At 47.2% G+C, this 24884-nt stretch overlaps 1 protein-coding gene across 6 annotated transcripts in view; it reads left to right on the top strand.

The window, feature by feature from the left end:
• SAMD4A (sterile alpha motif domain containing 4A) overlaps positions 1-15168 on the top strand; it is a 203687-nt gene extending 188519 nt beyond the window's left edge. For all 6 annotated transcript variants that reach the window (XM_032875344.1, XM_032875342.1, XM_032875343.1 and 3 more), the window contains 3 exons: positions 300-426; positions 8117-8200; positions 13896-15168. In XM_032875344.1, coding sequence (XP_032731235.1) covers positions 300-426; positions 8117-8200; positions 13896-13924 — 240 coding nt within the window. In that variant the 3' untranslated portion in view covers positions 13925-15168. The remainder of the gene's footprint in view (positions 1-299; positions 427-8116; positions 8201-13895) is intronic.
• Positions 15169-24884: the final 9716 nt, after the last annotated feature.

Below are 24884 nucleotides of genomic sequence, written 5' to 3'. Positions count from 1 at the left end.
GGCAACAAAAGGGATAAAAAGAGTTTTGGAGATCGTGAAGGAGAGAGCTGTCCAGATTAAGCTGGGGTTTAGAGAGGCCTGGGGCTTGGAGAGGGGAAGAAAATGAATGGAATCTCAACCCCCCTCTCTATAAATATGCGGATGGGCAGCACGAGCCTCGAGCCCTCTCCCAGAAGTTAGCAAAGAGTTCTTCAGGGGTATCTGCCTCTGGCATTCTGGCTGGCGGCCCTGCTCCACACCCCTCCCCGGACCCCAGGGTGTGTGGGCTAATGGGTCCTCCCCTTTGTGTTTCTCACTAGAACCTGTGGTTTGCCAACCCTGGGGGCAGCAACAGCATGCCGAGCCGCACCCACAGCTCAGTCCAGAGGACCCGCTCGCTGCCTGTGCACACTTCTCCACAGAATATGCTGATGTTCCAGCAGCCAGGTAGGGCACTTGGTCTCTCCCTCTCTCCTCCCCCTGACACACAGGGGAGGCCAGGACGCCAAAATAGATGCCCCTGTGAACCCAGCCGGAAAGTGCTTAGCCTCCACTGTCACCACGCATTCTTTTGAGCTTATAGAAGCCTTTCCTTTTTTAAACTGTGCCTTGCCAGCATGAATAGCGGCTGGTTGGCTGGGAGCCAGCACATGGAGCCCCAGAGTCGGTTGCAATCTGACGGGGATATTTTTGATACTAGTCATATTTCTAGATTGATTAAACCAGAGATCTCACTGGAGGGTATCTGGGGGAGTTGGGAGGGGTTCCATGTGCAGTGTGCATGTGCGTGTCTATGTGTGTGTGTTTACTTTGGGTGTATGTCGGGGGGATGTGCAGAAAGTGAAACAGAGACAGAGAAAACTTTCACGGCATTGACGCTTAGAGACTTACCCCTGGTTGGGGAGCGCCTTGCAAACATGACTTCTTGGACCAGTCATCTTCCCTTTACTTGGTTAAAGAGCAGCGTGGTCATTTCAAGTCAGCAGCACCTCTCACCACACCTCCTAAAGCAGGGTTACCAGAACGATGCACAGACAATGATCACTTGCACACTTTGTCCATGAGACAGCGACCTCTTAAGAGTCTGTAATATAGAGCCATCCAAACAATGACTGAATCTAGCTTGATGACTTTCTAAGTGGGAAAATCAGACAGGTACAGGTGTTGTATCTGTAGGAAAATACCCACCCTAGGCAAGAGGGACGCTCTGTACAGCAAGTCTTACAGGAGTTTGAGGGAAGGAAATGTCGCTGTGGCCTGGGTGGGCAAGAAAGCTTATTGGAATTGGAGCTGAGCTTCAGGGGACAGAGAGTGAAGACGTGGAAAGAGGAGGGTGGAGGTGCATGCAGAAGGAGACAAGGGAGCAAGACCACAATCGTACCAAGTACTTCAGTGAGTTCCAGAAGCCGTGGCTGAGCCAAAAAGTCAGGCTGAAGTAGCAGCGAGTAGAACAAGGGAGCTGGAAAGATCCCGGCTAATGACGGGGGCTCTGAACCCAAGGCCAAGGAGCTCGGACCCTAGCCACTCTCAGTGGCGAATGTGTGGAAGATTCTGAGTAGGAGTGTGCCTGGGGGAGTGAGGGAAAGGCAGGACAGAGACACTGAGGCGGAATGGCGAGGTAAGGTAAGGTGTGTCAGGAAAGGAAGATGGCCCAAATGCTTGTTTAAACTTGCTTCTTGACTTCTAGAACATTTACTGTTTGTGCATGTTTGTTTTAAAATGCCTTTGATACTCGTAGCTTCCTGAGAAGAAATATTTGATGAAGTTGTGAAGGTCTTCTCCCTGGGTCTTGTAGTCCCAGCCTCTGTTTTCATGCAGAATTTTGTATAATCCACTTCCAATAAACGAGAAGCTAGATGAGATTTGAAGATACCCTGGGCACGAGGAGATCTTTCACCTTGAATGTATCCTTCTACCCTAATCTCGGGCCTGGTCCTGGGACGACATACCAGCCACCCTGCAGCTTCATGGGAGGCCTAGCACAGCTGACCATTCTCCTTCTCCTTCAGTCTCTATACACCTGTGGCCTCCTTGCTCCTTTCTAAGCCCCTGTCCCTTCCTTTGGCTTCTTCCAAGTCCTCAGTCCTCTCTTCTCACCTTACTTTCCCCCACGTTCTCCTGTGTGAATTGGGAAGACCAGGCCCACCAGGAAGAGCCGGGCCATCCCTAGGAGGACTCTTTGAGTCTGTAGATACATATCCTTCATCCGCACCTTTGTTGCTTGCTAATGCTCAGAGCAACTATAACCCTAAGATTATTTACACCCTCTTGTTCTTACTGTTAAAAAAAAAAAAAATCAAATAAGATAGAAAGGCTTTTAAGGAAAAGTGACTGTCCCCTTCCCCTCCCCCTCCCAGCCCCCAGTCTCATCTCCCAGAGACAGACACTTATAATTATTTTCACTTTTCCTGGTAGTTAACTCGAAAGTCTCTAAATGATGTTCTTTATAAATGGGACTTAGAACTCTAGAACACTTGGGGGTCTTTTTTTTTGAAAGGAGGGGTTCAATTATTTTTATTTGCATAAGCAAATAAACGGGTGAGTACTGGTTAGGAGCCACTCCTAAGTCCTGCCCAGCATATTCAACCCATGCTGGGTGGCTCTTCCCAGGACATGGTCATGAAGAGCAAGGCAGGGCACAGCCACGACTTCAGGATTCCTGGCTGAAGGGAACAGACCCTTCACAGAGTCACTGCCATGGGAGGCTCCCCAGTCTCCAAGATCATTCCTGCCCCTGGTAGATCAGACACTGGTTTTTAAGACCACAAGTCATGATCAGAGCTCTTCCTTCTTCTTGAGGAGGCAGCCTTGTTGACAGGGCTACCACAGCTAACAGCCACAGTCAGGCCCAGACGAAGTTTTGTACTAGATAGACAGGGTCTATCCAGGATGGGCCTTGCCACTCAGAGCAGCATGTCCTTGTTTGCTTGGCAGGTTTCTAGGGGCTGGCACCTGCAGGGCATGACCAGACTACAAGTATCATGTCAGGGAGTCAAAATCAGGAAGACAGCGAGTGGCTTTCATCTTTACACAAGCAGAAGTGGTAGTGAACACAAAATGGAGTAGAGATGTGTGACCAACCCTAAATTAGATCCTCAGAAAACCATTACAATACAGCACCGTGGTTTCCTCCTGGCCACTGGATATCTTCAGAACATTCCATTTTAAATCAGATGGGTAGATCTTGAAGATGACAATTCAAACTTAAAATGCTTCCATTAAAATGATGGAAAATTTTAAATGTCTCCAAAGAATATAGAATAGTCTGGGGCCTAGAACAAGTTCCCGAGTTGTGTATCAATCAGTCACCTGGCTCGAATTTGCAAGACGATCTCTTCTTTCCTGGATCTACAGGATTTGTGGACCCCTTGGAGGCCAAGTCAGGAGTGGTATTTTAGTTTATTCCCACAGGAACAGTTTTCTAGATGTTTCCTGGGATAAACAAGGAGAGCCACTAAGTGATCGCTGCCTCTCACTGGCCTGTGGCAAGAGTAAGAAACACTAAGCTGGTCCTCCCAGAGCAAGGAGGAGAAGGGTCTTCTACACTCACCAGTGGGGTAACTTGAGCTCAAAACAGGTGTGGTGCCTAGTGTGGTCACGTTCTCCCAAAAAGGCAGGGTGTTTTCCCAACTGGAAAATTAGTTTGGAAATCGCTTGCAGAAGGACTACCTTCTCTTGGAAGATTTCTTCCTTGCTGACCGAGGCTCAGCCGCCACTGAGATCCAGTCAGAGAGGATGTCAAAACAGCCCGGGTGTAACACCGAGAAGCTACAAAGGCTCCTCACCATCTGGAGGGCCTGACAGGAAGGGGCTGAGGGACCAGAAGCCGACATTGAAAGAAAAGCCTGAGGAAGGGCAGGCTGGGCAGTCTCACAGAGCTATATTCTGGGGTTCTCTTCCTTCCTGCACAAAACCATCTGCAAACTATCCTTGGTGCTGCACTGCCCCAGATGTGAGATGGGTAATAAGGTGCCTTGCATGGCAGCCGATCATGAAGTATCATAGTTGTTCGCCATAGCAGACCTCCCCTATGCACCAGCTCGTGACTGTATTTCTTCCACCATTAGAATGCTGCATACCGGGGAGCACAGTGCCCCAAGCTGTTGTCATTCATTGCCTCCTTCATGTGAGTTTCTCCCTTTCAGAGAACTGCCTTTCAAAAGAGTGGGGAGAGGGAGAGTGCCATGCATACACTGGGTCCATTAGGGGAATGGAAGGGGCCACTATGCAGAGGAAGGGACCAGAACAGGGACCCACTCGAGGTACCTGGTGCATTTCTGCTCTCTGCCTTCTGGTAGGCCAGGGCAAACAATTCCGCTCAGGTAGAGAGGTTGATGAATGACTCAACTGTATCACAGCCAAGAACGCACCTGGGCCGTGCTCCCCTGCCTCTGAAAGTCCAACTGAGAGTGACCCAACCTCTAGTCTAGGTGGTACCTCTAGTCTGGAGACCTAGACAGTACAATATTGTCTTATATTCTCATCATTTTTCATGAAAGTGTGCGTTCTAGAGGATTTTCATAGCAGAGACTTCTGCAGGTTTAGGAATGAGGCCACCAGCGAACAAGCTGTGTTCCCATAGCAGACTCAGGGTTGCGACTCATGTTGCTCTGCCACTCGCCACGACCGCCATGACTGTCTCTGCGATCATCAGCGTGGCTCTCTTGCCCTGACCACACTGATTTCTTTTCCTTCTGTGACTACCCTCCCTTGTCCTGCTTGGTTCCCATCCTCCCTGTCTCCCTTTCTTCCTATACCCCTTACCCCGTCCGGATCCCACTTCTCCATCCTCTGTCCTGTCCTCCTCAGCCTCCCAGCAACCCCACTTTTCACTTAACTTGAAGCTTTCCTAGCTATTCAACAAGTATCCTAGGCTGTTGTTGGCAAAGTTGAATTCTAGTGGTTTTTGCTAGGATACCCCATTTCTTTCTCTAAAGTACTGAAGACACTGGCCTCTTTTGCCTCAGCCACAGGGACTGGGAGAGAGCTGCAGACTGCACCATACGTGCCACACGTGTGAGACTCAACTAGGATGGCTGGTTTCTGCCAAGAAAAAGCCACATGGGACCCTCCAGGTGGACCCTACAGAAGCACTTCCATTAGGCATGGGCGGCTGCTCCCAGAATCTCCTTGACCTTGGGCCTGCGCACAAGGCTCTCTACTTATGGGACTTCTGAAAAGGCACAATTTTAAAAGTTCCAGGTCAGCCTACACCCTGGGCTTCCTAGGACAGAGGACCCTCACTAAATACTGGAATGTTCTGACGGTCAGGGGAAAAATTCCTGGTTCTCAGAGATGTCACCTGAGTTAAGGAAACAGGACTGCCTCCAGCAACAGCAGAGAAGGCTCAGTCTTTCCCTTTTGCCTTACTGAGGACATAAAACTGCATCTGCCTGGCCCATTACAGCTGGGGACCCAGGCTCAATGCAATGAGCCTTTGGGGTAGCAGGAGCCAGAGCAGGAGCTGGCCTGGTGTGTCATGTGAGCCTGGGTGGTAGGAGCTGCCCAAATGCTTCCCGGGGCTTTGAGAGTTCTGCCCACCCAAGCCACACTTGGCTGAGGGCTTCTAGCCTGAGATGGAAACTGTTATCTACCCAGCTGGTCTCTCTCTGTCTTGTATGTGTGGGAAGATGCCACGGATCTGTTTTTATCAAATACACAATTAAAAAGTCACACTATTAGGAAACTCTGGAGTGTGAACATATGGGCTTCTCCCAAGACTTAGAATTTTTCGGAGCCTCTCTGAGAGTGGTGGGGGTCGCGACACCCTGGAGCACCAGAGGGAAGAGCCAAGGGAGAAAAAGCAACCGTGCCAACTTTCAACCTAAAAGAGCAGCCACTAAGGTTTGGAGATGCTAGAGCGGAGAGCCCCGCATTTCTCAGCCCCCTTTTTTGAACACGCAGTCCTAGGCTTGGAAAATGGCATTTTGCTGCGTGTTGGCAAGAAATCCTGCAGCTGAAACACTTCTCTCCAAATGTCGAGCATCTTTATTTATCCAAATCTCTCCACAGTGTTTGTTTAAAGGGGAGTGCTAGAGAGTAAACTAAATTTTACAATGAGCATATGGATGGTTATAATTGCTGAGGGTTTTTTTTTTTTCATATTTGCTAACTGGCTATATATAAAACTGTGTTTCTATTTTATAGATTTCACACCCTGAAGGCTGCTAATTTTGCATGCATATGATTTTCACATGAATGGATGAAAATACTAAAATACTCTTCCCTCTGGATTGTCTGATTGCCCCAACCCTACTCTGACAGCAACAATGGGTGGCAGTGGGAGAGACCCTTCCATTCTCCCTGGCTCCCGGCAGCCCCCCTTCCCAGAAAGCCCAGTCATCCTCTGTTCATGAATTGGCAACAGTTGCCTTTCAAACCCATTGATGCTGGAACTTGTGTCAGAAAGAACCCTGTCTGCTCCCCAGTGCTTTTCTTATTGATCCATTTTGCCCATCTACTCAGAATTTTAAACAACAGAAATGACATCTGCCTCTGAATTAGCCGGTGATGGGGAACACAGATTGCAGAGAAAAGCTAAATGTGTAGCTCATCAAGGAAAACAAATACTTTGGTTTAGCCATTGGTTTCAACTTCCTATCCCACTAAACCACCAGCCTAACCTCATTTGTCATCCTGTCCACCAGCCCCAAGTGCCCTCTGGTGGAGATTCAAAGGAGCGAGGAAATGGCCTGGAGCTTGGGCCACTAGGATCCTTTCCCCACTTCCAGACTGAAGAGGGAAGGCCCAATGAAGAAGAGAAGTTTCCCAGAGTCACATATGAAGACAGTGGCAACCTTGAGATTCCCAGGCCCTCAGAACATATCCCACTGCTGATTGTCTGTCCCTTAACCCCCACTATAGGATTTCACAGTTCTTAGCTGTCAGAGTTTCCATCTTTTTCATCACTCAATAGACATGTGTGAAGTGTGCCAGAAGACCATCGCTGGAATTAGGGGAGGTTCAGAAAGAGATAAGAGCTCTGTCGCTGTCTGCAAGGTGCTTCCAAGCCAGTGAAAGACACTCAAGAGCTTCCCAGGATGACGGGGGCTGGGGGAGAGGGACGTACTGACAGTGAGGGGCCCAGCAGAACAGAGGAGGCTCCTACTGGCTGCCTCCTGCTTGGCGGAGGACGGACTGGAGCCTGGAGAGATAGGGAAGGTCCAGATGGTAGAGGAGGCTTTGTGACTATAAGGCACACAGCCTAGTCCCGGGCAGTGAGAACCTGCCCAGCTGACATCCCTGACCTTCTAAGTGGCTGGAGGCAGCAAGGACTGACTAGCAACTTTAGTCGCTGCAGCATGCCAGAGAGAGCCAGCTCTGGAGTCAGACCCCTGTGGGTTCTGTGGGTTCTTGTGTTAGCCAACCAACCTGGCCAGTCACTCTAAGACCACTCGAGAACTATGCCATGCTGTGGTTTCTGTTTCCTTGTAACAAATCAGAAATGCGCCAAGCCCACTTCTAGGCACGGGGAGCAGCAGAGCCAAGTCCTGCTCCAACGAAGTGAACATGGAACTGGGAGCAGGCAGCAAATAAAGAATGGGCCAGATGTTGGTGACAGCTGTGGAGAAAAAGCAAGCAGAGGAAAAGGAATAGGGCTGGGAAAGTTCTCCTTATCTCTAATGTCCTTTCTAAAGACACAGGAGAGCCAGAGATGTGAAGGCAGGGATAGATAAAGTTATGGAAGTATCGAGGGACCACCTTTCTGGGCGGAGGGAACAGCAGTGCAAAAACGGGCAGAAGAGGTCCTGGGAAGGAAGGAAGGGCGAGGAAAGCTGTACACGGGAAGGGTTAATAAAGGTCCGATCATGTGGGCCTTGCAGGCCATGGCAGGGGGTTGGCTGTTACTCTGATGGGAAGCTGCTGGAGGGTTCTGAGCAGAGGACTGACAGACTCTGACTCTGACCAGTTATTTTTAGTTGGCAGTTTTCTTCCAGCTGCCCATGTTCACAATGGACTCCGTGCGCCTAAAAGACTCATAGGTTGGTTGAAATCAGAGTGTAACTTGCCTCCATGCTGATCCTCAGAGCTCCCCTAGTTGCCCCAGGGTGGACGGGCTGGTGCCCCACAGCACTGTGCATACCTTCTCCTTGTTCTCAGAGTCTCTGTCACCAAGATAACCCTTTGTCCCTTGCAGAATTCCAACTTCCTGTGACTGAACCTGACATCAACAATAGGCTGGAGTCCTTGTGCCTCAGTATGACCGAGCACGCCCTGGGAGGTGAGTGGGTCCTCCTTGCCTTTTACCGCATGCCTGGGAGAACTAGCAGCCATCTGCTGTCTACATTCTGGCGATAGCTCAGGAGGAATGGGAAAGGCATAAGGAGAGGTAGGCAGGGGACAGAAAGAGAGAACGGCCTCAGGGTGCTGTTGGATCCTTGTCAAGCCATACCACACCGAGGAGCCCACAATGCCCTGCTCCTTCTTTTCTGGGAGTTGAGTCAGGGAGCCAGAGACCAAGGCTGTCCCTTTTCCCTCAGAGCCACCCACCCAGTGTGCTCTGCGGTCCTACCACAGCAGCTGTCCCAGCCAAATGCTGGGAGCTGGAGGAGTCAGAAACACAAGACATGGCTTTTAGTGGCAACATCCCCCCGCCCGCCCCCGCCCCAACAGAATTGGATTCTTTCCTTCTCGGCACTAGATCTCCCCGTCTGGTCCAAGCGTATCCCAGCTTGTTCTAAAAATAGAATTTTTGAACCAAAAATCGCTGCTTGTTTTTACGTCTCCCTGCTCCAAATGGTTTCCACGATGCCTGGAGCCCCAAGCAGTCTGAGACGTCCTTCACAGTGTGACAGGGATGGTCTAGTTCCATGTGCCTGCAGGCTGCAGCCCCGCGAGGAGCTCCAGAAGCAGCTGGGTTGTCCCCTGTCTGTCTGGTCAAAGCCCTGTGTCATCACTGGAGCCCCGGGAGGCCTTCAGTGCCCTCCGGGTACTAACCAAGTGCTTTTCTCCAGCCTGAACTCTGCGCCAGCCCTGGGGATGTTTGGCAGGCAGAGGAGCAATGTCCACCCCTTCCTGCCAACCTCCGGGAGGCTCTGAGTCAGAGAGGCCTCCTGTGACCCTTCCCAACAGTCCTCTCCAGTTGGGATGCGCTCACCCTCCCTGGAGATGAGCAGTCAGAACACCTAAAGCCAAAAAGTGCGCTATCTAGCCGTGGTGGGGAGAAAGGCTGCTGTCAGCTGCTGCTCCAGTGGGCTTTGTCCTCCTGACCAGGGACTTTTAGATTTTTAGTCCCTGTAAACACAATCTTATCCTGACACCAAATATGAGACCAACAAATGCTCAGCATGGAGGAGATTGGAAAGCAAGGACTGTACCTACCTGACCTCAGCTGTGCAGGGCTCTCCACGGCCCAAAGAAATCCTCCACTCAGTACCAAAAGCGAGCTATCCCAAAGCCGCCTAGAGCGTCTGACTGAACAGATGGTGGGAAGTCACAGCTCCTAATATGACCTCCACAGGGTTCCAGGAACCCCATTTGCAAACACTGCTCTCTCCCTTGGCCACTCATATCCTAAAAGCTTCACCACATCATTGGTCCATTCCTGGCCCCTCTCTGGGGAGATGCCACCAGCTCCTCTTCTCCAGCTAACCAAGGAGACTGGGTCAGCACACTGGTAGCCCCTAATGAGTAATGGGAAACAACCCAAAGGTCCATCAACAGGTAGAAATGGATGAACGAAATCCATTATAGCCACACAGTGGAATATCGTTCAGCTTAAAAAGGAATGAAGTTCTCTGATCCATGCTACAACATGGACGAACCTTGGAAGCATTACACTAAATGAAAGATGCCAGACACAAAAGGCCGCACAGTATACGATTCCATATAGGAATTTATGAAATGTCCAGAAGAGGCAAATCTGTAGAAACAGACAGTATGGTTTAGTGGTTGTCAGGGGCCAGAAGGAACTGCCAAGTGGATAGTGATTGCTTGATGGAAACTGGATGAAAATGTTCTGGAATTAGACAGTGGTGATGGCTGCACAACTGTGTGAATACACGAAAACCTCTGACTTATACACTTTAAAAGGGTGAAATTTGTGGTATGCACATTAGATCTCAATTTTTTCAAAAAGGGAAGCCTCCCAGACGCTGAGCATTCAGGCCAAGCTCAGCCCACTGCAGGCAGCCCAAGCTCCCGCCCACCCAGCTGTGGCTGGTGGGTGAGGAACTCCCTCCGCCTTTGACAGTCAGCAAGGATAACTGACCTTCTTCCCCAGGGCTTGATATATCTCCGATAATTGGCACGTTGGGAGCCCTTATCAAACTGCTAAGTGCTAACATTATCATCATTAGTAGCAAGAATGCCAAATGCTCTTTATTAAAGGGAGGTTTTCATTGAAAAGGTTTCATTTTTTAGCTCATTCTTCTACTTGTACAGAAAACCTCTATGAACTGATGGGTTTTTTTGCTAGTGTTTTCATTTTGTTAATCTCCTAAGCCTTCTTATTGCTGTGTTTTTCCTCAAAAATCCTGTCTGGTGGGAAGCCTCGTAAGCAGTTTCCAGAGCAGAGAATGAAAATTAAGTTCAGGGTGGCCCGGTTGGGCACAGTGGCCATGAGCCCACCCACACTGCAACTGCACCTCTCTGCTGGGCCCACCTCTTCCAGGTGCTGGGAAGATGACCTCATGGGAACAGAATGCCAGTGAATTAAATCATTTTACAGGAGGACATATAATTATGGAGAGGAAAGCAAAGTAAAAGAGGTTCCTCTGCCTGTGTCTCAGGACGGGATGGGAGGGTGGCCAAGTTCTGGGACACCATATCCTATGATGGTCTTTCTAATGTGGCTAGTCCATGGGCCCCAGGCCTTGGAGGGGCCCATCCTTCCATGCTGACATCTCTACTCTCAGTGTCCTACATTAATTACAACCCTCCTGGTGCCAGTCTAAGCCATTTCTCTCTTTGGCCTTCCATTTCCGCTTCTTCTTTGCCCTCCCCTTGGCCCCTCCAACAGAACTCATGAGGAAGCCAAGGAGGTGGGCTGCCTCTGCCATCTTGGTTTAAGGCTTTCATCTGGCTCTGTTGGACCTGCTCCTTATTGGTGGCCTGGCTGCTATCTTCCTCCTGCACAGAGGTGGTATGGGCGGGAACAGCCATGGCTACAAAAGCAAGCCTTGTTCAAGCAGGACAGAGTCTGCAGTGAATTCCACCATAAAGAGGAATGCCCCATCCACTCTCTGGTGCTCCAGGAGTCATGGATTTCACATGATTCCCTTGCCATTCCTTCTCACCTTCTTTCCTTATTCCTTCTTGAGACTTAACAGCCTCACTTCTAGCTGATATGGAGACTTTTTTTTTTTTAAGATTTTATTGATTTATTTATTTGACACAGAGAGATGACAAATAGGCAGAGAGGCAGGCAGGGGTGGCGGCGGGGGGGCGGGGGGAACCAGGCTCCCTGCTGAGCAGAGGGCCTGACTCCGGGCTTGATCCCAGGACCCTGAGATCATGACCTGAGCCGAAGGCAGAGGCTTAACCCACTGACCCACCCAGGCACCCCTGCTATGGAGACTTTGTGTAAATTAGAAAAAGGCTCTACTTTCTTAATATGCTGTTCTGCCACTGATTTATTATTTGTCATAATTAACTATAAAACCCACAATGAATACATGAAAATGGTGCTCCCAGGAGTTGTACACCTTACACAACTATAAATGGTGAATCTGGACTTACCTATGGGTCATTTCCCTACAGATGAATACTGTCACCCTTAGAGGATGAGGCATAGGATTGGAATTAAGTGAAAATGCAGCTTGGGGTTGGATTAGTTGGGATTTTTACGTTTCTCACTCCCCACTTACACAGCTATAAAGGGTTGGCATTAATGAGTAGGCCATGAGCCCTGGCAAGTGTGTGCACTTCACTCCTACAGACAAGAGAGTGATGTCTACACACCAACACGTGTTTGTATACTTAATGCAACCACTGTTTCCCATGACCTATTACCATTGCAGAACCACCATAAGAGGCGCAGGTTAACACCTGCAGAAGTCAGGGCAGTGTTACTGATTGTAAGTTCACATCTGGGAGCCTTGAGGACTGATGGCCTGATTATCATAAACACTCCCAGGGTCATTTGCTTTTCTTTTTTAAAATCTCTCCAAAAACTATGTGGAAATTTATGGACACACACAAGTACAAGTAAAGTTGGGAAAATCCGAGTAAGGTCAGCGAATTGTGTCAACATCAGTATCTTCATGGTAATATTATAGTTTTGCAAAATGTTACTATTGGGAGAAACCCAGCAAACCCAGAAACCTGATACTCTCTTATAACTGCATGTGAACCTACAGTGATCTCAGTAAAAATTTCAATTAAACATGTCTCCTTCAAGTCCTTGCTGGCAAGACACCAGACTGGCACCACCCATCGGGAGGCGAGGAGGCTTGTACAGTGGATTCAGTACTCCCCCCTATCACTTAGGTCTTCCAGCTTTCCCACAACACTCTGCCACTCCCCTCTCACACCTGAGTTCTGTCTACTGGATCTAGGTGCTCCTCCTGGTAAACCAGGTTTGTGACAACAAGGCTCAGTCCAGGACATACCTGCTGATGTTTGGATATCAGCAAAACCAGGGAAGCATCCTGCCTCTCTCCCTGGCCTTCATTTACCAGCCACTGAACACAGTCATGTCTACCTCTACAATGGCTCATGCATGCTTCTCTCTGCTCACTGGATAAGCCCTTGTCAGACAAGCCCTATCATGGACCATTGTAGGGGCCCTGCTGCCACCAGCCTTGTCCCTTTTTAGGTCATCTAACACAGCTGCCAGAGAAACCATTCTAAAATCAGACCTAATTACTCTACTGCTTAGAATGCCCCAATTACCAAGTCCAAGCTCCTGTTCATAGTATACAAGACCCTTATGGCCTCATTCTGGGGATCCTCCTATAGTCCCATGTGTAAGCAGACAACCATAAAGGAGCTGGGCAGCCTTCGGCTCCCTCAGCAGTTTGTCTCACTGATGGCCTCTGTCTCGGACATGCACATCCTCCACTTTATAGCCTGGTCTCACTGACTCTCCATGATGTAGACACAGCCTGTGTTGCATAGCATAGCATTCACCCACTTCCACAGGATCTTTCCGTTCCCAGTGCCCACACCTCTAACTATGCTGTCTGCCCCTAACCAGATTCTTGAGACAGAGAATCTAGATCAGTGTGGGTGAGCCGCATCCCCTTGGTCTGCTCAGCTGTGATTAGGGCTCAGAGTCACAACCACCTCATGCCCGGGCTTTCAATAGGGATTCGCTGAGAGGGAGATGCTACCAAAGAAAGGGATGTGAGCTAGACAGGTCCACCTGCATGTCTGCTTTAGTATCCCTGCCAACTCTCAGCACATCTCCTGCCACTCCTCCATTCCCCCATCCCACATCCTAAACCTCCATCTAGCCCCCAGCCCCACCAATTAATGACCAGCATCACACCTGTACATGAGTTGTATGCCCTCCCCACACCCTCTTCCTTTCCTGCCTCCTCCTCTCTCCTCCTATAAGCACCATCTTACAAAAGTCATTTTCTTTCTCCGTTAAACCACACTTGACTCCCAGGGACATCTTAAATCTTCCTCCATTTTTCCTGCTGTGCCTGGTACATACTCCCATCATAGCAATGATCCCTCCTACATCCCTGTGGCTTTACAGAGCTGTCCCGACTAGGATGTGTGTACTTACAGGGTGAGGACTAGGTCTCCTGTCTTGGTTCCCAGACTCATTACAGTTCCTGGAAAAATGGCTACTCCGCAGATGTTGAGTGGGTGAGTGTGTGAATGAAGGGGTGGATGAATGGGTAAGTGTGGTCTTCACCTGTCTTCAGAGACCGGGAAGCCCAGCGTGCACGGTGTGCGACTAGGTCGCCGTGAAGGGAACGGTTTTGCTCAGCTGTGCCCACCATGAATTCTTTCTCTCCCAGACGGGGTTGACCGGACCTCCACAATCTAGAAGCTGAAGATGAGAGTGACCGCGCTGGCCGTGAAATCGACTGCTGCGGGTCCAGTGTCAGCCATCTTCAGGGTTGCACAGAATCCTCCGAGATACTTTGCAGCCTTTTTTTTTCCCTGGTCCCTCTCCCATTTTGATTTTGTGAGAGCGTAGGTCGTCCTTGTAAACATATCAGTAGACCGGGGATTGGTTATTTTGTCATTTGTTTCTGTCACGGGATGGCTTGGTGTGTGGGGTGGGGAGGGGTCTCTAGGGAAATGTGGGGCTGGGAGGGGATGGAGAGGGAAGGCAAGTGGCTTCCTGGATGGAGAAAGGGGGAAAAACGAACAAAAAGAGTTCCGCCGGCAAAGAGCTGGGAGAGACGAGGGAGGGAGGCTGAACCCTGGGCCCAGGCGCCCCTCACAGCCCACCTCCGCAGTTAGGCCCCAGGACACAGTCGTGGGCGAGTGCGACCAAAGCAAGATGGCGGCCCGTCCTCCCTGCCGCCAGGACCGGCTTTCCCTGAGGACCCGGCTTGGAGTCGAGCCGCAGCAGAGGGCCGCACGGCTCCGGCGGCAAAGGGGGAACGTTCCCTCCAACAAAATTTCAGAGAAACTTTGATTTGTGTATTGTTTACATAACAATTTTAAAGGGTACATAATGTGTAAAGAGTTTGGATAGAACTTCTCTTCATACTATGGTTTTTGTAAAGGATTTGTTGATACGGATTCATTTCTTTCCTCTATTTTTATAATAGCAGCAGGGTTGTCTCTCAAAATGGCTGCCAAGCCGCGCTTGCCCGGAAGGCGGACGCGTCAGGTAGGCCGAGGAGGCGTCTGTCTTTCCACCGCGGCCGGTGCTCGGCAAACAGGTGGGCTGGCGGGACGAGCACGTGACCGGAAGCGCGGGGAAGGGCCGCAGCGTGTGTGTGATCAGTTAGGGTCGGCTCGCAGGTCACCGTGAGATTCTGAGAGAATCCTGCGGCCCCTTTCTGGGCTGGATTTGCTTCTCACCCACAGACACCTCTTCCTCCCCACCCTACGGTGGGGTTTCATCCTATCGCCCTCTGCCTCACTTCACACACACACACACACACACACGTGGGTTCAAGTTCCACTGGAGGAAAAATGGCAAGGACCGACATTTTTCCCTTGCGAAAGGCCTTAATGTCAGCTAATGAGCTCAAAAGACCACTTCCACTGCGATTACGCAGAGGGACCTGAGACTGGGGGCCGCGTCCCCCTGGCTCGCTCACTGCTGAGGAAGGGAAGAGCCAGACCCGGGACAGTGTCTAAGTGATCAGTCAGCAAGTTGCAGAGAGAGCGTGTAGGGAGACTCGCAGTCCACGCAGCCGGGCGGGCTGTGAAGGAAGATGTGGGAAAGGGCGGCTTCAGAATGGAAACGTGGTTCCCTCCACGTGTACGTCAGGGGTTTGCTGTGTAGTTGGCGGATTTACCTATCCGGCCGCACAGAAGAGCGAGAAAACCAGCCCTGACTTGACGATATTAACAAACTGTGCTACCACAAAGTAACAGCTCTGTTTCTTAAGGGCAAGAAAGACTACGTTTGGGATTCGAGGCAATGGAGGGTATTAAAGGAAATCAAAGAGGAGTTGTGCTTTGCACTGGAAAATTGGTTTGTGTAAATGATGGTATGAATGCTCAGCCAGAGGCGAGATCGGTGAGACGGTATAAGGCCTGTTTATTAAATGGGTGAGTCTGGTGCCGTTGCTTTCGGCGAAGGCAGAGTTGAAATTGAAGAGATTGGACCATGAAAATCACTGCGCTTGCCTATGGTTATTAAAAAAAAAATAATAATGAAGTAAATACAGATTTAAAAGGCCTTAATGAAATTTAAACAGCTTTCTTTTAACTTCAAGATTGAAAATGTGCACCCAGTTCAGCATTGCTTTTGAAGTTTTCTAAGGTTTAAAAAGGTGGGAGAATCTTAACCGTAGAGAGCCTTTAGCAAGGGAAGGGGGCTTGAACCCACCACATCACATTTTGCATTAAGACAGACCGACCTCCCCTTCGGGGACTACATTCTAAACATGCAAATCCATGTGCAGAAAGGGGCAGCAATTTTTAGTGTGTTTTTTTTGTTGTTGTCGTTGTTGTTGTTGTTTTAACCAAGTGCCATTAACATTCATCCTCCACACCCCTTTTCTAAACAAGCTTAGTGTTACTTGGGGAATGTGTTGGGATGGACGATCACATGTAAGGCAGGAAGAATAGATCAAAAATGTTGAAGGCCAAAGGTAAGACCAGAGGGTTTGTGAAGGTGTTTTTGGATGCTAAGAAAGTTAATAAAGAGAAGAAAAAGCAAGGGTATTACACATCTTGTGGGGAAATGAGAAAGCATTCAGATCTGCTGCAAAACACAAATATCCATAAAGACTTGGGTTGTTCAGAAAACAGATTGTGAACACAATCACATTAGCATGAATCCTTTAAAAGGAAGAAGACCTTAAAGTATTTGCAAATCTGGATTTCTATTTATTCCTTCACTGAATATAGAAACAATGGTTATCTGATTATTAGAGATATTATTTTGGATATGTTACTTATTAACTTGCTATGGCTGGTAACCATGATAAAGTCTGTTATTAAAAACAACATAATTCTTTTTTTAAAAAAAAAAAAAGAAAAGCTTATTTTTCATTGACTGTGTATAGATTTATCTACTTAGTTGTGTTTTGCTATTAGTGTTTCAATTTTTCTTTTTTTTAAGTTGAGTGTTCTGATAAATTTTAGGAGCCTGTCCCCACCTTGTTTTGAGTCCTGTGTTGACTGCAGGTATACAGCTCAATTTTAAAATCCTTAAGCAAAAGAACTTTATTTATAAAAAAAAAAAAAAAATCAAACAGTTGCATGCGTAAGGCTGTGAAGTCGGATATTTAGTAATAAAGCGGCAGTGCCTTTTTTTGTATTTACCCATTGACCCCCCCAAATGCAACTGTTTTATATTAATAGTAAATGGTAAAAAATCTTAGAGGAAAATCTATTTCACTACATGTTTCCCCCCCTTTTTCTGATTTAAGCAGTATGTATTTGGCACCTCTACACTGTCCTAGGGACAGTGGTGGTCTATGATACTGTTACCAGGTATGATGTTTTATTGGTGCTTTTTATTCATAGTGGTTTCTTACCAGAAACAGTAGGAAGACACACATGAACTGTGTACAAGAATTGAAACATTGCTGCTGATTTGTGTCTTTTTCCACACGCTTTTTGAGTTTCACTTTTTGAACAAGGGCCAGCAAGCAAAATAGACACTGCTGGGTCTGCCTGCAGAGGGCGGCTGTTGGCACCAAGCTCTCAAATCCTGTGTATTGATGGTCCCTTTCTGGTACTCAGGATTGGAACTACCGCTGGGCCCCCATCTCCCATTCCTTTGAAGAGACACTGAGGGAAACAAGGTTTTCTTTTGAGGTGTCACTGGCTGCCTTTTACGGAATGGGAGCCTTCTCCGGGTCCTGTGTTCTTCTGCACCTCTTGTAGCGACTGCCAGTGCAAGGTTTGTAGATGTGCATTCCCCAGTTAGCACCGGGAGTCCCCCAAAAGCCTGGGCTGGGGGACCGAGCTGGGCTGAATGCATAGACATGCAACCAGAAGGGCAGCGAGGGGCGGAAAAGCAGGTCCCAGTCTCGTTGGCCCTCTGGAGAGGTCTGCAGCAGGCGGCTCTGGCTTGGGTACAGGGAAGCAGCCTGACCAAGGCATTCGGGCATGCCTGTTACAAGAAGGACCTGCGGAAGGATCATTTGCACATGGGGCTGTGATAACACTAATGTTGATTTTTTTTTTTTTTACAAGTCATCAGAGATGTTTGCAAAGTGAGTTTTATTTTTTTGTAATTCCTTTATCTTTACTTAAAGGTGAATGTGTATTCCTCTGGGAGGAATAGGAAGAAAACAGGAATGTTAATAATGTCAAACAGAAGACTTCCTCCCTTATTAATATATAACCCTCATGTATTTATGCCTAATGTAAGCTGACTTTTAAAAAGCTTTCTTTTGTTGCATGCCCCATGCAGGCATCCCTATTGTACATGCATGCCTCTCGTCCTGTTTTCCTGTATAAAGTTAGTGAACAAAGAACTATTTTTGCCTAGTTCATGTTGCCAAGCAATGCATATTTTTTAAATTTGTCATATATGGAAATAGCATGTTTGTTACATGTAAAGCTTTACTGATATACAGATATACTAATGTTTGAAGATGCTGTTCTTTGCAAGTGTACAGTTTTCAAATGTTGTTACCAGTGAAACACCCTTGTGGTTTAAACTTGCTACAATGTATTTATTACTCATTTCCTCCCATGTAACTAAGAATCATGGCTATATTTCATATCAACGTTATATTGAAAGTGAAGGGAAATGATTAATACAAGGTTTTGTAACACTGGTGTGTGTGTCTTTTTTCCTGTTTGTCAATATGATCGATCAGAACACAAGAAGTGAATCTTAGAAATAAGCCAGCAAGGAAGAATGAGCATGACATCTCTGTAAACAATTACCACCTGACCAGTCTATGCAAACTGTCTTCAACTGTGATTCCCTTTTTTTTTTTTGTTTTAACGAAAGAGGAGGGGTAGAAGTACAAAAATTTATGCTACTTGATATGTGCCCCGAGTAGTCAGCATACGCATCACCTGACTTGAAGGCATATTTTTAAATACAAATTCTGTCCTTGTGGTTGATAATGTTTATAGCTTCCTCTCCATCTTCAATGTCTTTGAGATCATATTTCACCCCTTAACCATGGTATAAAGAAACAACAGCTTCCTTGGAACCTTGACGTTTTAACCACATATGGCTTGAATCTCATAATACCTCTGATTCAAGTATATCTGATACAAATAATGGCAATTAAGCAAATGGTTGAAGAGCCTAATGTGAGTTTGAAATCTCTGGCTGTGCGATATTCAGCAAGTTACTTAACCTCTCTGAGCCTTGGTTTGGTTTGTTTTTTGGCCTCTGATACTCAAGGTTTATATAATTAAACCTGTAATCCAAAAAAGAAGAAGATGAAGACAAAAGGAACATAGTATATAGAAGTTATTGCCACCAAAACTTAGCAATCCAAGGTTTCTCTGAGGCAAACACAGCTTGACGTTGTAAGAATGACCACACACCAACTCTCTTTTCACCAGGCTCAAGCTGCTCAAGTGACACACAAAATCCAAAACAGTCCCTGGAAACATGTAGAAATGCTTCATAAGCTGAAATATAAATAAAATCCTGCCCAGAATTAAATTCTCATAACTCAAATGAGATAGAGCTCAGTGTATGACCAGAGTATTCTAAAAAGAAAGGGATAATGTGCAAGAGAAAAGTTGAGCCTCACTTTTCCAACATGTGAAATGAGGGTAAATGTGAAAGGTATAAGATGAAGAGAAACAGGGCTCAGCATGGTGCCTGAAAGGAGTTAGTGATTTTTATCAGCAAAGCTGCAGCTCCTTGCCATTGACCTTAATAATGGAATGTTCAATCCTGGAGAGGTTATTCACATAATAAAGCATTTAGGACTTCCCCTAACGGTCCTCTCTATAGAAGAGATGTAATTCCATTATTAGAGGGGGGAATGAGTAACACCTCTATAGCATACTGGGTGGGAAGAGGCTATGGTGGGCTTGTGTAAGGAATCCAGAAGCAGCACAAGTGGGCACTATCAACTCGTGCTCTAAGCCAGTGAGGAGGCAACACAACAGGGCAATACAAGGAGAATCCAAACTCCTGTGAAAACACCTTAGCCTGGTCCCTTCAACAGTTAATACATCTAGCCACGACCCTGACTCCCTATCAGCCCAAGACTTGTGGAAGTTGAGAGCAGGGTTTGAGGACAGTGAAGACCTCACCCATAACTAGAACCTAATTCTTCTCTACAAAGACGTGGAGTGGCCCACGTGGATCTGGCCCACGGGGAAGCATGGTGTGACAGCCTGTATGTCATCTGTTGCACTATGCCCGGGGGGCAGTGCTGGCCCATCACATTCCAGCGTCCCCTCACACACGTCACTCCAAAGCCTTCCACAAGCACTTCTGTTCCCTGTTTTCCAGCCACATGTCCCAATACAGGAAAACCACCCCTTCCCTAAGCTCTTCAGCCTCGGGATTGTCAACGGCAGCTCTAGGGTGCCCTGGCTCACTCTATTTTTCAAAACCATCTATGAATTGCAGTTGTGGCTATTTATTTCGAATCCACATGGTCCAATTCTTTTGTAAAACATGAGAAACATTTAAAAAAAAAACAAGTCCCCATATCATACTAGAGTCAAGATTATTCTGTCAAATTGTTATAAAAAAGTAGCATTGTGCTGGCTCCCTAAGCTCTTGGGCGAGTGTGCAAAATCAGTCTGTGCTATTGCCCTCCGGATGAGATGATGGATCCTCATGCCAGGTCAGCAACGCCCACAACACAGTAGAGAAGTGCCCGTCAGGTCTGAGAAATACCCAGAAATGGGCTCAAGAACAGTGATGGCTTTGTTCTCCACTCATTTCTAAGAGCTGAAAACAAACAGTTGAGAAAGGGGACACGTTGGAAGGGAAGGAAGAGGAAAATCCAGAAGGTAATGGGACTGGTGGTGGGAGGTGAGAGCCTGAACCTGGAGTCTCTGGAAATGGAACAAGTAATAGAGCACTGTTTCCAGAGCAACCCCCGAGATGTGTCTTCCCACTCCCCACGCTCCATTCTGGCCCAGATGGGTTGAGAATGGAGGATGGCTCTTCTGTGTGTGGGGGTCTGTCTGCACGTTTAGGTTGCAGGTACGTGAAGTAGGAAACGTGGGTGCCTGGGAAATTGGGGAATTTTGGCGAACTTAAACATGACATCTCAATTATTGAGGTGTTCCACTGGAATCAGTGGTCTTTCACAGTGTCCTCCCAGGTAGTAACTTGGCCCAAGGGCTCCATCTGACCAGCTTTGCCCACAAGGCTCTTGCACACAGATAGTGACTTCTCTGTGATATAAACCTGGGAATTCAACATCTGAGAATTTCCTCCACGGAATATTTTTCACTCTTAAGTGGTTTCTACTTCAATTTTTAAAACTGACGGAGAAACATTTTGGCAGCCTCATAAAGCTCAGACTTTATAAAAAGACAGCTTTGTGTTTATGCTTGACTCAGAATGCATGTTTTTAAATAGTGTGTTCCACAGTTTTTTGAAGTTTTATTTTCTTTAAGTCCTATCCAGGAGAAACAAAATCACAGCTTTGGTGAGTGAAATGGTCCCATCAGAGCTGCTGGGTCTGGAGACAGCAGAGAGGTTCCAGTTAAGTCTTCCTCTGGGGACCACACCCCAGGACTAGGTGTCCCTGTTTGCGTCAACATTTTTAGGAGATGGTTCCAGTTTTCCATGCAATAAAATTCTAACAGGCTCCAGAGTGAAGTCCAATGAAATGACAAAACCCCCAAAGCCAATCTGTCCAATCAGACCTCACCACTTTATTCCAAACTGGAATATGTACAAAGTCAGCAAATTGTGACTGAGAGTAATAAAATGTATACATGACAAATCATTTCCCCCATCCATCACCAAATGCATATATCCAACCCATGAGCAGAGAACGCATACCCTATATGTCTTCCCCCATCCCTGAACTCTGGGATCCTGCCTGCTTCATCTACTAACCTGCTCCCCTGTCCTTTCCTAAGACACAGAATCTAAGCCCCAGTTCACCCTCAGCTCACCGTGTTTATCCAGGCTTGCCTCTAAAGTGTTCAAGTCATGACAGCAGGCAGGTTTGCTGTCTTCCTCCTACAACAGGACTTCCTGAAGACTGGGTGCTAACCAGCTGGCTATCTGAAGACAGGGGAGGCCTTGCAAGACACAAATGCCAAGTTCTTTCTGGAACTGATAGGTGAAATTCAGTTTCAGTGAGGCCTCTTCCCTACATCTACCTGAGAGAAACAGAGATGCCCCAGCAGGCCCCCCTGAGGGGCCTTGTGAGTCTCTTAGCCTGAATGGGATGAGCCCAGGGACCAGGGGACCCAAAAGTGCAAGAGGGAGAATAAGGATGTCTGTTAAGAGTCCAGAGCCCAGAGGAAGCCAGTGGGCAGAGCTCTGTACTCATCTTTGGGTTCCCTGAGGAAGCCAAGCTCACAGTAGAGGAATATCAAACACCAGCCTTGTCATCCAGGTCCCTAGGCAGAAAGGAAACAATACCAGAAGGACAAAAAACAGGAACTGTGCAGAGAGCCTTGGGGCCTTCCCAGTTTGAGCCAAGAGAGAGCATGTGAGTTTAAGGAATGGAGATGAGTAAACATGGGACTGGTATGGAGAATGCAGAGAATAGGAAGCCATGGGAGGTCAGGGGCAGGGACGGGATGGAGGCAGAGGTAGCTGGTAGAGGGCTTTATAAACCAGGGTGAAAAATGGAGACTCTGCCTACAGGACCATCGTTTTCCTTGTTGGGGAGTGATACGATCAGACATGAGGGATTTTTGTTTTATGAAACAAAAGGGCCTAAGTAGAAAGTCTCCCTCCTGTCCCATTCCCCAGTCACCACTTCTCTGCCCTGGAAGCATGCAGTGGTAGTTCCCGGTGTGCCCATCGAAAGATATTTTATATATTTATAAACACTGAAATATCCCCCTCCCCTTTTACACACAAAAGAGCATACTACACCATTCCTCACTGTGTGGCATTTTTCTTTTTTCTCCCCAATTGGTTTTGGAAACCATGCTCTGTCACTGCCTCATACTCTTTAATGGTTCCACAGTGCTCACTCTGTGGCTTAACCCAGCTTCTTAACCAGCCCCTCACTGACGGACACTCAGATTGCCTTCTTCGCTCTGTTACAAACAGTGCTGCGACGAAATAAACTGTACATGGGTCATTTCCCTTGTGTGCACAGGTTCCCACAAGTGGGAAGGTAGGGTTGCTGGATTAAAGGATATCATATCAGTCAGAATTCTCCAGAGAAACAGAACCAGTAGGAGATCACAGAAGAGAGAGAGAGAGAGACTTATTTTAAAGAATTGGTTGTGAGGGCTAGCAAGTCTACAATCTGTAGGACAGACCCCAGCCTGGAGACTCAGACAGAAAGGAGCTGATCTTCGGTCTTGAGGCAGAATTTCTCCTTCTGCCAGAAGCCTCAGTATTCGCTCTTAGGACCTTCAGCTGATTGGATGAGGGCCACCTACATCAAGACGCATCTCCTTTACTTAATGTCTGTTAATTGTAGATGTTAACCACATCTACAAAAATACCTTCACAGCAACACCTAAATTAGTGTTGGATTAATTAACCGGGTACGGGGGCACCTGGGTGGCTCAGTGGGTTAGACCTCTGCCTTCGGCTCAGGTCATGATCTCAGGGTGCCGGGATCAAGCCCCGCATCGGGCTCTCTGCTCAGCAGGGAGACTGCTTCCCCCTCTCTCTGTCTGCCTGATGCTCTGCCTGCTTGTGATCTCTCTCTCCCTCTGTCAAATAAATTTTTTAAAAATCTTAAAAAAAAACAAAAAAAATTAACCGGGTATGATCACCTTTCCATGTTGACAAATGACACAGGCATCACTGTCATTTCACTACTTTTTCCCAAGGTGACTTCCATAGATTTATACATCTAGCAGCAATGAATGATGATGCTTTTTTTACCTACACTCTCAGCAATCCCTATGTCATCAACATTTTTTATAGTTTCCAATCTAATATGTGAAAACGTATCAGTGTCCTTTTCATTTTCATTTCTCTTAGTTGAGTGAGGTTGAGCAGATTTTTATATGCTTAATTGTCATTTGTATTTTCCTTTCAACACTCCATATATTTGCCCATTTCACCATTGGGTTGTTGCTCTTTTTCTAATTAATTTGTAGAAGCTCTTTGCATGTTGTGGAAATTAACCTTTGGTCTGTGATATGATTTACAAATATTTCTCCCAGTTTGTTTGTCTTTTGATTTTGCCTATGGCAACTGTTGCCATAGAGAATTTTTTTAAGTTGCATTTCTTGATTTTTTTTTCTTTTTGGCTTCTAGATTTTAAGTCATATTTTAAAAGGCCCCCTCCACTTTGAGATATGTTATGTTTTCCTCCAGTACCTTTACTGATTCATTTTTTTACATTTATATCATTGAACCATTCCTTGTATGAAGTATGAGGTATAGATCCAATTTTATTTCTACGCAAGGATAACTACCCAGTTGCGCTTATGCTATTTATTGAATAATCTATCTTTCCTCCACTAATTTGAAATGCTACTTTTTAAAATATATAAACTTCTTTTGTATATTGAGGTCTATTTCTGGACTTTCTATTTTTCTTTCCATTGATAATGTTTGTCTATTCATGCACCAGCACCCCTACTGTTTTAATCTATAACAACTTTAAAATTTACTTTCATAGGTAGGGAGATTTGTGTTTTAGAGACATCACTCTACTTTTTGGGAAGACAATTAGAGGAGCATCAAAGTGGGGAGCTGGGGAGACCCACCAGGGGCTTCTGTATTAGTGCAGACAACACTCAGCATGGGGGGTGGGTGAAAGGCAGTGGCAGTAAGAATAGGGAGAACTGGGCAGATCTATGAAATTCTTAGGGGGTATAGTCATCATGGTTAATGATGGGTTGGGTGTGGGAATTAAGGGAGAGACTAAAGAGTTTGGAATGCCTCCCAAGTTTCCAGCTTAGGCAGCTGGGGAGTTGGGGTCCCATGCCCCAGGGAAGGAGTGGGCTGGGGTAAAGGCAGCAGATGGAATTTGTTGTTACTTCACCGACCTCATCTCTCAAGACAAGTCACCTGGGAGAAATAATAATTAGCCAGTAGTTATGCAGAATCTATTGTGCTAGGCCAATAAGGCCAACATCAGATGACCCACTTTGCAGATGGCTCAGAGATGTCAAGCAAATTGTTTCAGGTTGCAGAACTGTTAGAGGGAGGGGTGGGGTAGAGCCTCAAATCCAGGCCTGTCTCCCCCACCAAATCCTGATGGGGATGGGACCGTGGCTGCTATGAGCCCTCACACTAAGGAGAGACCCTAGTAAAT

This window comes from Lontra canadensis, unplaced genomic scaffold (genome assembly GCF_010015895.1).
Source record: "Lontra canadensis isolate GAN:19392208 unplaced genomic scaffold, GSC_riverotter_1.0 scaffold55, whole genome shotgun sequence".
In the NCBI taxonomy this organism is placed as follows: Eukaryota; Metazoa; Chordata; class Mammalia; order Carnivora; family Mustelidae; genus Lontra; species Lontra canadensis.
Note: the sequence above shows the minus strand (reverse complement) of the source record. Positions and strands in the feature narration are given on the sequence as shown.